This window comes from Danio rerio, chromosome 21 (genome assembly GCF_052040795.2).
Source record: "Danio rerio strain M-AB ecotype USA chromosome 21, GRCz13ab, whole genome shotgun sequence".
Classification (NCBI taxonomy): domain Eukaryota; kingdom Metazoa; phylum Chordata; class Actinopteri; order Cypriniformes; family Danionidae; genus Danio; species Danio rerio.
In genome coordinates this window covers 36,904,902-36,917,208 of record NC_141041.1, presented here as the reverse complement: position 1 = coordinate 36,917,208, position 12,307 = coordinate 36,904,902, and the positions used below count along the sequence as shown (strand labels likewise).

At 42.7% G+C, this 12,307-nt stretch overlaps 2 protein-coding genes across 3 annotated transcripts in view; one reads left to right on the top strand and one right to left on the bottom strand.

Moving 5' to 3' along the window:
* Nucleotides 1-12,307, bottom strand: part of LOC100536537 (myozenin-2) — a 23,514-nt gene extending 11,207 nt beyond the window's left edge. The window contains exons 1-3 of the mRNA XM_087301668.1: nucleotides 11,899-12,307; nucleotides 8,188-8,279; nucleotides 6,655-6,809 (exon numbers count right to left, since the gene is read on the bottom strand). Coding sequence (XP_087157794.1) covers nucleotides 6,655-6,809; nucleotides 8,188-8,257 — 225 coding nt within the window. The 5' untranslated portion in view covers nucleotides 8,258-8,279; nucleotides 11,899-12,307. The remainder of the gene's footprint in view (nucleotides 1-6,654; nucleotides 6,810-8,187; nucleotides 8,280-11,898) is intronic.
* rgs14b (regulator of G protein signaling 14b) overlaps nucleotides 12,078-12,307 on the top strand; it is a 97,899-nt gene continuing 97,669 nt past the window's right edge. Inside the window, exon 1 of one of the 2 annotated variants that reach the window (XM_087301501.1) lies at nucleotides 12,078-12,174. The gene's annotated coding sequence lies outside the window, so the exon portion shown is untranslated. The remainder of the gene's footprint in view (nucleotides 12,175-12,307) is intronic. The other variant, XM_087301505.1, reaches the window with a different exon arrangement.

Sequence of the window (12,307 nt, the reverse complement as noted above, 5' to 3'; positions counted from 1 at the left end):
CGACGCATCCACTATGATTTATGATTTCGGCTGTCGGTGCGTCGGGCACTTTTTAAGACTCGAGCAAACAGTGACAGATTTAAATAGTAAAACTGTCCGAGATATCAACAAATGCACGTGATTTGATAAAAAAAGGTTATAAAAGTGCTTATAACAATTAAAATAATGTATACAAACAATACAAAACCAATAGTTTTAAAATATTGAACGATAATATGATATGACGTAGTTCCGGAAACTTCCTACTTCTCTGTTTATCCGTCTGACTTTACGGTGGGTTTCGTTTGAGTGATGCAATCTCAGCTTGCATTATAAAGGCTGCATCCAGATATTACTATTTTACATATTGTCAGAAAAGTGGAAAATTTATACAAATTCATATGATTTTAATCAAATGAAAAACATGATTTTTAAAAGTGCTGTGTGTAGGTTTTTAACTTATCTTAAGCATAAAATATCATATTATGTTTTTAATATAGATATAGAAACATGCTAGTGAAGATTCTTGTTTATCTGAAAGACAAAGCCGTTTTGTCAGATATTCTGCTTTGAAATCTGCATTATGGCTGTCTTTATTAAACCCGGCCAATGCCAATTCAGTCAATTATATTTCAACACCCCGGGTTGCATTGATGGAAAGCAAAGTATTTGATTCATTCATTCAGAAAGGCTCTTAAAGTGTGCTCTCACGACCAAAATGCAACCTCTGGTGGACAGAAGCAGACACCAAAATGAGACGCAGATTCAGAGTTCCACATGAGGTGGTTATTAATTAGCAAATAATTTAAATATTACAATTGTAAACATTGGGTAAGCAGGTTACATTGTAATCTCATGTCCAAACAATATTCTACATGGCGAGATTTGTAGTAATAAGCAATTTGGCTGTTTGCATCGACAGACATTTAAATACAGACATTCAGAATAGTACTTCACTCCAAATGGTAAGGTTTATAATATAATTAGTACATATTAAACCTCTTTAACATTATTAATTGTGGATGCTGAATCACTGATATGTGTCACAGTTCCAAAGTTCAATTTCAAGCGGTTTTATTTTTTTTTCAAGATTTGAGGTGAATCTGCTGCTGCCTTCAGTAGTATGACAATAAATGTCATATGAAATGGCATTCAAACTTGCAATATTAGCACTGAATAAACACATGATGTGATCATTGTCATAATTTTCTGTTGTTCTTCTGCAAGTAATAGATGCCGTATCTAAAATATAAATTGTTAGAACAACTTTTAATATGGATAATATTCCTTCTTTCGCTTGCCATTGCTTTTATTTAGAACATGGGCTGCGTCCGAAACCGCATACTTCCATACTATATAGTACGGCAAAATCAGTATGCGAGCCGAGTAGTATGTCCGAATTCATAGAATTTGAAAATCAGTATGCGAAAAGTACCCGGATGACTTACTACTTCCGGCGAGATTCCGGAGTGCGCATCCCATGCATGCTGCGCTATCCCATGATGCCCCGCGAGCGAATTCATGAATGGAAGTAAAGCGACGCAACTGACGCACGTAGGTCACGTGACCATGACAAAATGGCGGATGTAGTACGTCCGAATTCCATTCATACTTTTCACATTCATACTGTATAGAACGTACTTTTCTAACGGCCGAGTAGTACGTTTAAATTCAAATGCAGTACCTACTGAGTAGTAGGCGGTTTCGGACGCAGCCATGGTCTTTAGGCTTAACAGCTGTTGGTGTCGTTAATCTGGCAACCTGCGCTTGCATTCATTTTGAATCAGGTGTGCAATACCACTGGGAAACCGGCGTGACAGCGGCTGCGGATGCCATATGCCCCAGGAGCCTCTGAAAAAATTTCAGTGGGACCACTATTTTGCTGTTAAGCTCTCTCAGACAGTTCAGCATCAGCTGAGCGTGCTCTCCGGAGAGGCGCGCTGTCATGGTGACCGAGTCCAGCTCCAGCCTGAGAAAAGAGATCCTCTGCACTGGGGCGAATTTGCTCTTTTCTCGGTTGACCTGAAGCCCCAACAGGTGGAGGTGCCAGAGCACCTTGTCTCTGTGCATAATCATTTGCTTCTGACCCGCGGAGACAGAGAGAGCCCAAAGGGGAGGACTTTGTATTGCCAAGCTCAACCTTCGAATGCAAACCGCAGAAACTGACGGTGGCGGGGAAGAATGGTTACATGAAAATATGCGTCCTTTAGGTCTATTGCTGCAAACCAATCTCGAGGACGAATGCAGGAGGATGCGCCTCTGCGTGAGCATTCTGAACGGCAGCTTGTGCAGACAACGGTTCAAAATGGCCAGATCTAGGATTGGCCATGACTCACCTCTCTTCTTGGGTACGATAAAGTACTGACTGTAAAACCCGCTCTCCATCTCGGCTGGAGGGACCGGCTTAATTGCATCCTTTGCCAGGAGGACAGCAATCTCCTCTCGCAAGACAGGGGCGGACAGGGGGCTGACCCTGGTGAAATACACACCCGTGAACTTGGGGGCCGTTTTGGGAACTGGATCGCATAACCGAGTCTGATTGTGTGTATGAGCCACCGCGAAGGGCTGGCCCAAGCTAACCAGGCAGGCAGAGCTCTCGCTAATGGACTGATCACTACAATCGCTGATGTACCAGCAGTGGGGCAGCGTGGAGTGGGTGTGCTGATCCAGGAAGTGCGAGGGTCCTGCGGAAGAGCTGGGGGCGAGAGATTCGCTCTCACTCTGCACCCCAACTCCAGAGAGGGGGCTCGAGGGGTGGGGGAAAGGAGACCATCCCCCCAGCGCTCGTGAGCCACTGGCGAAGCGCACAGAGCCTGCAAGCTGGGAAACAGAGCGTCTCGGACTGGCAGGGTTCGTGCTGTCACACCTGGGGAAGCGGAAAAGTGCTCTTTCATTGATGTTTTCGTGGCACTGAAAAGTCTCAGGGACGCTTCGCAGTCTGTTTACAGCACTTAACGGCGCCCTGGGCAGGGGGCCGTTAAGTGCTGTAAACAGACTGCGAAGCGTCCCTCACCAGAGAAAGGTGCCCTCCAAGACTGCGAGAGCCTACTGTGCACTTCCGAGAAGAAGGGGACGAGAAGCTATGAAGGCTTCGCCCTCTGGTCCTCTACGCAGCACCCATCTAGTTGGTCCTAAACCATCTCAAACCCCACGGCCGAAGCAGCCCGGGAAAGCACGGCTAAAATGTCCGTTTCAGGATCCGTCTTGACAGCGCTCATCTGCTCTGAGAGGGCGAGCGGGTCTGAATCATCATCGGACAATGAAAGCCCACCCTCCGATGCCGCAGTGGACGTCTGGTCTCCGGTGTCATCGAGCATAAGGGCTACCATCTGGTTAGACGCCCGCCCGAAGCTTGGATGGAGTGCTTGGAGGAGCGGGAGATTCGCGGGTCCGTGGGCGATGGATTATCTCCCGCTGAAACCCTCAGATCTGCCCGAGTGCCCGCTGCAGTGCAGGGGACAGCTGGGGTGGTTCGTCCCTTCACAAGGGCTAGCCGCGTTCTCAATTGCGCAACAGTCATGGCATCGCAATGACGACATGAACTGCCCGCGAGCACCGAATTAACATGTTGGACCCCCAAACATGCAACGCAGTGATCGTGCCCATCATCCGGAGACAAGAAACCACCGCATCCAGAAACGCACAGTTGGAGCGCCAACCTAAAAAATACGTTTTGCACGTCTGTGTTGCTCTTTTAGGAAATAAGCAACTATACGCACCGCTCTGGAGGACCGGACCCAAAGAACGCCAGGCAAGGGAGAATCCCAGCTTGACCGTCTGCCGCCACGTGTTCCTTTTCTGGACCGGGAGAACTCTCGTTCGCTCAAATTGCTGATAATAGCAGGAGGAACCCTCATCGACTCTCTCAGAAGGCTGTAAAGTCTCTGAAGCGAAAAGGATGGCGTTTCCCTGCTTCCCCTGTGCTTAAATGAAGAGCTAATTGGCAATAAGGCACACATGCGCAAGCTTATGTTACCAATTCATTGGCATTTCATTAGCCCGTTGTATGCTCTTTCAGACGATTGGCTTTCTGAAACGAAATCCCCATTCGTGGAATAATGAATAAATCCACCAATAGCATTTCCGTTCCCCATCCAAAGGGGAAACAAAAAAAACTGACAACATACTTTTTTGTTTTGATATGGCAGAGAACAACTTTAAAAGTTATGTGCCACCATGTCCCCGTTTTATCATGGCTGGTGACTTACATGATTTGTGTTTAGAGTGTTTGGGAGAGGAGCATGCCCTGGCAGCATTTGAGAATGCTGACTGTGGACACTGTGATTATCTCTCCCGCAAGGTGCTGCATAGTCAGAGGGAGTTCTCTAATAAAACTCCCGTGACGTGCGCTCCTCGCAATTTGGGTCCCTCTCGTGCTGAGGCTGAGCGTAGACTTTGGTCGTGGGGTTCGCAGCTAGATCTGGCGGCTGAGATGGATGATGGAAGCTGTCCTTTCTCTTTCTGTATGTGTGAGATCTAGTCCTCCCTCGGGAGCATCAGAAGCACGCTCTGCAGTTACTTCTGCGCTAGTGGGAGGGCAGCGTCCTCCGTTTCCGAGGAAACAGATGCACCGCTGCAGCAAATGCAAAGAGGGTCGGGGACTGCCGCCCCAGTCAGTGGAATATGAGGAGTTAGTGAAGGTGATTTCACGTGCTGCTGACAGGTTTGATGTAATAGACTGGCAACCAGCACGTGAGCAGCAGCAGCTGGGTCTTACAGGAATGCTGGATGAGAGAGAATTACCTAGCAGAGTAGATCCTCCACTGAGGGACCTCCCCTTTTGTCCAAAACTACATGATGCTGATTAGCTGATGGAAAAATCCATATTCAGCACGTTTATGACACCAAAAATGGTTATTTATTCAGCAGTTTGTGGGCTGGGGGAAAAAGCATGTACAGAAATGCCTATAATAGAAGAGGATTTAGCACGTCATATTCATCCAGATTAAAAATCTGCAAGGGTCCCTCCTTTGTCGTCCAGACCACTAAGAGTAACATCGGCTCTTGTCGGCAAAGCATTTATGATGGCTGGTCAGTCTATTTTAGTGTTGCAGGCATATCAGGCTGACCTAATTAAAGAGTGCTTAGACGATGGGGGAGCGACACCTGAACAGCTTCGAGAAGCTCTTCAGGCGTCGGGTTTAGCTCTGGGACTGGATGCCATGGTGCAGACGTGGCCGAGGCTACGAGTCTGTATGCTTATCCCCTGGTCGCTCTGCTCCCAGGAGTCCTGGAGAGGGTCCGTCAACAATCCAGTTACTTCTGGTAGCCCCATTTTGGCCTACGAGCTCCAGGGGTCCCTCCACAAGTAAGCTTTATGCCCTAAAATGGGGTCTTGTTTCAGCTTGGTGCAGAGAACACCAGCTGAGCCCAGTCAGCTGTCAGGTAGCCTCAGTGCTGGAATTTCTCCAAGATCGCCTGTCTGCTGGGTTAGCTGCTTCCACTCTGAGAGTGTACGTGTCAGCCATAGTGGCTTACCGTTCCCCCCTAGATGATGAGTCACTGAGACAGGATCCGCTAATTCGTCGCTTCTTTCGTAAAGGCCTGTCAGCACACACAGGGTACCGACATGGGATTTAACATTTGTGCTCAAGGGCATCTCTGTTCCCCCATCTGAGCCACAGCAGGAGGCATCATATAAGTTTCTGACACTAAAATCTGCTTTTTTATTAGCTATTTCTTCCCTAAAAAGGGTTGGTGTCCGCCAGGCTTTGTCGGTTGCACCTTCATTTCTGGAGTTTTCTCCAGGTATGTCTAAAGCCTTTCTTTATCCTAGACTGGGGTATGTGCCAAAGGTGCCCACTCATGTGCCGAGACCTGCTGTGCTGCAGGCCTTTAATCCGCTCCCATTTCAGTCGTCGAACCAAGAGAAATTAAATTTACTCTGCCCAGTTAGGTCTCTGAATACATATGTTAACCGGGTTATCAACTGGAGAAAGAGAGAACAGTTACTGGTCTGCTTTGGACCCTCAAAGAGGGGGAGTCTGGTGAATAAGCAGACAATAAGTAATTGGATAGTTGAGACTATCTCAATTATCTATCATGCTGCTGGACATCCCGCACCTAAATTTGTTAAGGCCCAAATTGTTTCTGGCTCTCACATTTGTTTGGCGGCAGGATGGTCAAAACCACATACATTTGTGTGTCACAATCAACTCGATGTAGACCCCTCACCAGGGTCCTCTGTTCTCACTGCGTAGTGTGCGTTCACAGTCAGCAGTGAGTCTGGCCTAGTGGGTATTGTGTTCCCCTAGCGTTCTGGTTGGACGCAGCATTGAAGTTCCCTAGATGGAGAACGTCTCGGGTTACGTATGTAACCATAGTCCCCGAGAGGGAACGAGACACTGCGTCTTCCGCCATACTCTCTTCTGCCTGTTACTTCTTTTAAGCAAATTCGAAGTTAACACTGAATGCTCAGTGCAGGCTTTTATACTCTCTGGTCTGACAACACCTTTTAATTACATTAGATTGATTTCACATGTGCTTCAAGACATGTATAAAAGAGGTGATCCCCTAGCGTTCTGGTTGGATGCAGTGTCTCGTTCCCTCTCGGGGAACTATGGTTACATATGTGACCCGAGACATTTTTATTAAAGCAATAATTTTACTGTATGGAGCTAAATTGGGGTCAATTTTGAATTTAATCTTTAACCTTCATAAGTTCAAAAGTCTTACATTAAGATGCCCATGTGCAATGTTCTCCAAGGTGAACCTCTCGACCCTTTTGAGTCTCTCATGAAACATTATCGATCCTCGGTTGGACCTCAGTTTAAGCTCCTCCATCATTAGATCCTGAGGAACACAGATCTTCTTTCCCAGGTTCAGAGATGCTGATTTACAAAAGATTAAAAATACAATTTTACATTAATAACAGAACTACCATTTATTATTAAATTGTTAAAATGTTAGGAACTAGTACTTACAATACTATAAATTAGGGTAACACTTTACAGTAAGGTTTATTAGTTAATGCATTTACTAACATGAACTAATCATGAACAACACATGCAGCATTTATTAATGATAATTGAACATTTACTAATGCATTATTAACATTCAAGTCCATGCTTGTTAACATTAGTTAATGCACCATGAGTTAACGAACTAATAATGAACTACTGTATTTTCATTAACTAACGTTAACTAACATAAACAAATACAGTAGTAAATGTATTGTTCATTGTTTGTTCATCTTAGTAAATGCATTAATTAACATTAACTAATGAACCTTATTGTAAAGTGTGACCTAAATTAGTAATAACTTCACATTTCATGTTAAAGACACAGGATTTAACCATTGTGTACTGTTTAAATTTACAACCCCTTTGTTATATTTGTGCTTGTTTTTGCCTCATTGACTACCATTATAATGACATTTTTTTTTGTAAAAATTAAAGCTTTTACTTTATCCCGAAAGGGAAAACCAACAAACATTAAGAATGCATGATTATATGCTGTCATGTCTTTGCAATCAAAAAAGTTTGTTATAATGGAAATAAATGGGGCAAAATGCAGCCACCAACATAAGTGGTGGTAAAAAAAGGGTTGTCAATTTTAGTTCTGGTTAGGGTGTTGTTAAAAAAAAAAAAATTAAAAGCATTTTCTGAAAATATGTGTCAAAATAGGTTTTGACCCCAAAAATCATTCTATTTGCTGAAACAGAGTAAGTTGTGGCAAAACTAATACTCAAAATCACATAAGAGTGGATGAAAACATCCCTTACAGCACACACAAAGGGGTTAAAAAATGTTTACGTTTTATCTAATTAAATACCATCATTCATAATTATTGTCAAAAACGTTTTCTGTCCCAAATTTGACTCAAATTAAATCATTCTGTTTAAAACAGGCATCTGAGTGTAACGTCAGTCAAATACAGTTTGTTCTGTAATATTTAAGAGTATTCAAATCTTTCCCAATCAGGCATAGATGAGTCATGGTCTCCTGGAGTAAAGCATTTAGTCTCCTGCCATCATGTTACATTACAAATACTCTTACTGTTTTGGGAACCCAGTCAAAACAGGTGAGAAGTGCCAGAACAGAAAATGAAAATTTGGCTGTCTGCTTTCACTTAGGCTGTTCAGCTTTCCCCCGCACTTCATAGTGCCTTGCTTTCAAGCTGATTTCTTTGAGTCACTTATATCCATTGACATGGCATGCTGTTTATAGAAACTAGAGACTTTTTTCTCCTTCTTCTGATGTGTCTTACCTCTTTCTGTGTCCGAGCCAGGCTGCTGTTCCTCTTTTTCCCTGGATACTTCAGTATGTGGAACAGGCATGATGATGATCTAGATTAACTAACTAGCATCAAGACAAACTTTGATGTCAAATTGAGAAAATAAATGGGCCTAGCCTAAAACATTTTAGGTTGATGCAAAACAGAAATGTATGAAAATTATGAACCATGGTTTTATAACATGGTCAAACAACAATTCAGCAATGGTTTAATTGCTACATTAACCGTTTTTTAACTCTGGTGTTTGTAGTAAAACTGGTAGCATAATGCATACTGCTAACATATTTTAGCATCTTTTAATCACACTGCTAATATGTTTATCACATACGCTCACATACGCTTGTTTCTAACTTGATTTACCATACAGCAAATGTTTCTTAAATAACTAAATCATTTAGCAAACAAGTTGCTAGCATTTTTAAGTCACCTACACTTTAACAAAATGCTAACAAGCTATGATTTAACAGATTGCTAGAAGGTTTCTAAACTGACTTAATTTAGCCAGAATGTTGTATCATGTGGGTAGCATGTTTTCCATCACCAAAATGAACCATTTTAATACAATTAAAATAAAGCAAAAAACATGGTTACAAGTAAACAATTCTAACCACAATCAAGGAAGCAAGCAAGGTCAAAAACACTTTCATTGTATTATAATATGCTTTTATCTTCACCTAATGATCCCAGCGACTCCAATATGATTCATTCAGTAATTCATTTGTTCCCAAACCCCTCCCTAGCTGGATGCTAATCTGCACTGATTGTATGTTGTGATTGGTCGACTGCATTCAGCGTGAGACAGAGGCTGTGTCTGAAATTACTCAGTAGGTACTGCATTTAAATTTAAACGTACTACTCGGCCGTTAGAAAAGTACATTCTATACAGTATGAATGCAGTGGCGCAGTAGGTAGTGCTGTCATCTCACAGCAAGAAGGTCGCTGCTTCGAACCTCGGCTCAGTTGGCGTTTCTGTGTCGAGTTTGCATGTTCTCCCTGCCTTGGCGTGGGTTTCCTCCGGCTTTCCCCCACAGTCTAAAGACATTTGGTACAGGTGAATTGGGTAAGCTAAATTGTCCGTAGTGTGTGTGTGGATGTTTCCCAGGGATAGGTTGCGGCTGGAAGGGCATACGCTGCGTAAAAACTTGCTGAATAAGTTGGTCATTTTTTTCCGCTGTGGCGACCCCGGATCAATAAAAGGACTAAGCCGACAAGAAAATAAATGAATGAATGAATAGAATTCGGGCGTACTACATCCACCATTTTGTCATGGTCACGTGACCTACCTGCGTCAGTTGCATCGCTTCACTCCCATTCATGATTTCTCTGGTGGGGCATCAGGGAATAGCGCAGCCTGCATAGGATGCACACTTCAGAATTTCGCCGTAAGTAGTAAGTCATCCGGGTACTTCTTGCATACTAGTTTTAGAATTCTTTGAATTCGGACATACTACCTGGCTCGCATACTGATTTTGGCCCACTGTATAGTGTGAAAGTATGCGGTTTTGGATGCAGCCAGAGAGAAATGCCCAGCACAGCTTATCAACAAGTAGTAAGAAAGAGTGTACGAGTTTAACACCAGCATATTGCTCTATTTTTAACTTTAAATCCGTAACCAAAGCAACGTGTCACATTTTCAACGTGGCATTACGCAACATGAGAATATGAAGAGTTAACCATATACAGTACAAGTGGTTAAGTAATAAAACACAATTAATACATAATTTGCAAGCTAGATAAAACAAGAGGTAGAGATCTATGCGAGACTAAATTTTGAATCCCGCTCCAGCCGGGTTTTAGCCCGAACCCCACCGCTCCCGCTTATATTCATCATTTGTTGTCCTGCTGCCCGACCCACCCGTTTTCTACCTGCCACGCCCGATCCCGCTAAAGAGCGGGGGAGAACAAAACCGAAAACCACCCAACTATACAGAGGCCAGACAGCCTATAACAAGCAGTCAGTATAAACACACACACACACACACACACACACACACACACACAGACAAAGGTCTCTCTCTCTCTCATTCGCACACACACACACACACACACACAGCAACTAACAAGCTAAACACAGCATCGTGCTGTTTCATTCACACACATACTTACGCGTGCTCACTCGCTTGGGAGTCGGGAGCGATATTGCTAGACGGCCCGCTCCCGTCCCAAATTAAACCCATTACCGACCGCTCCCAGGCTTTATTCGGAAATTTATTCCCGCGCCGCAGAAATCTTATCGGGTCCTGCAGGACAGCTGCGGGAATGCAGACCTCTACAAAGAGGCAACTATTTTAATCGCACTTACACTTGTGAAATGGAGGAAGAAATTGATCCATGAACTGTGTACTGTAAAATTCCTGTCAAGCTCTGACAAAGTCCCATACATCAATAGTCTTTTCTGATCCTTCCTTTAACAAACAGCGGATGAATTTCCTGTTGTAAGTGTGCAGATTGCTGAAGCACAAGGCTGGAGCTATAATGCTGAGGTATTTTTTGCAAAATATAAACTTCAACCACTGACTCTTCACTGCCTCATCTTTGGGTAGGGAATCTTTCCTTCACACTTCAGAGCACAGCTTCTATGCGACTTGATTGAACCGGGATCTGTTACAGTGTTTGTCTTCCTCTTTTTCTATCTACAGTGTTTGTGGGCAGGGCCAGGAGGTTCAACTTTCCCGGGTCTGAGCAAGCAACAAATAAGCTGGGATTGAGCTCTGTATGGACGTCATGCTGACACGGCTAAAAATTTATCCAAGTTGCATTCATTCGAAACACTATAAGTCGATTCTTTTATAGATGAATCAATAGTTTTAAACACGGTGCACTTTCAGATTTTAGCCTCAGCTGACTTTTTTACTTTGTGCTGTGTTACACACTACATGGAAGTTCATTTAAAAAAAAATACATAATAGGGGCTCTTTAAGCATGGTTTTACTACAATTCATTTTCAAAAAATGTAATTACAATTCAGAAATGGTTTTCCTACATTAACCCTAGTTTAACCATGATATTTGTGGTAAAATTTAAATTATACAAATGTCAATCTATAACCAAAAAACACGGTTTTACATTTGTGTTTCTAGCATCATTTAAGCACACTGCTAACATGTTTAGTACATTGCCTGCATCTTAAAATGATTTAGTAAAGCAAAGGTTTCTTAAAACACTTTTAACATACAGCTATCATGTTTCTATCACAATTTAGAAAGTTGCTAGTATGTTTTAACATGTCACCAGCATTAACACAGTGCTATGTTTTACTTGTTTGTTTGAATTAATTGTTAACTAAGCATGTTTCTTATATGATTTAACAATCCCAGAACATTGTTTCATGTGGGCAGCATGTTTAATTAACACATTTACCATGTTTTTTATTTTATTTTTTTATCGTAAAACAGTTACTGTAGTATACACTTTACAATAATAAAATTGTGGTTAATTGTCCTAATCGTGACCTGGTCTTACTGGAAGAAGAGACAGTACTGTCGCAATGTGATCTCCTGGCTAAATTAATAAAGGAAATAATGGTTAACATGTTAGTACATTTATCATTCAGTGTTTTACTTTCCCAACTGGAATTCATCTGATTGGACCCTTTCTTTACATTAATATCCTTTCATTTAAAATCAGGCCTGAAAAAGTTTAGACCAGAGAACAAATAAATCTGTTTATTACAGCAAAACTTACCAATTTAAAATCTTGTCTTTGCCTTGCTGTCAGTCCCACTGATGAGCTCCGTTCTGAGGTAGAAACGGCTATGTGAGCCCACATCAGACACACCGCGTGGACCTTCTTTTCTGCCCTGTTAGATCACTGTCTTATTATAGCAAGTGAGGTGTATCTAATGGGCATGGATTAGCCTTGTGGAGCTTCAGCATCCACACTAATGAAAATTTGATCCAGTGGCTATAACACTAAGCGTGCAGACCGGTGACCGCAGAGGAAGGCAAGACTCATATCCAAGTATGTCAGTCTCTGAGATTTAACCCATTTTGGTGATGGCATTGGAGAGGGCTGCGGGGGTGATACACATTTGCATGAAAATGCAATGGAAGTTAGCACTTTTTTACCCCTCCTATTTAAATTTGTATTCTAT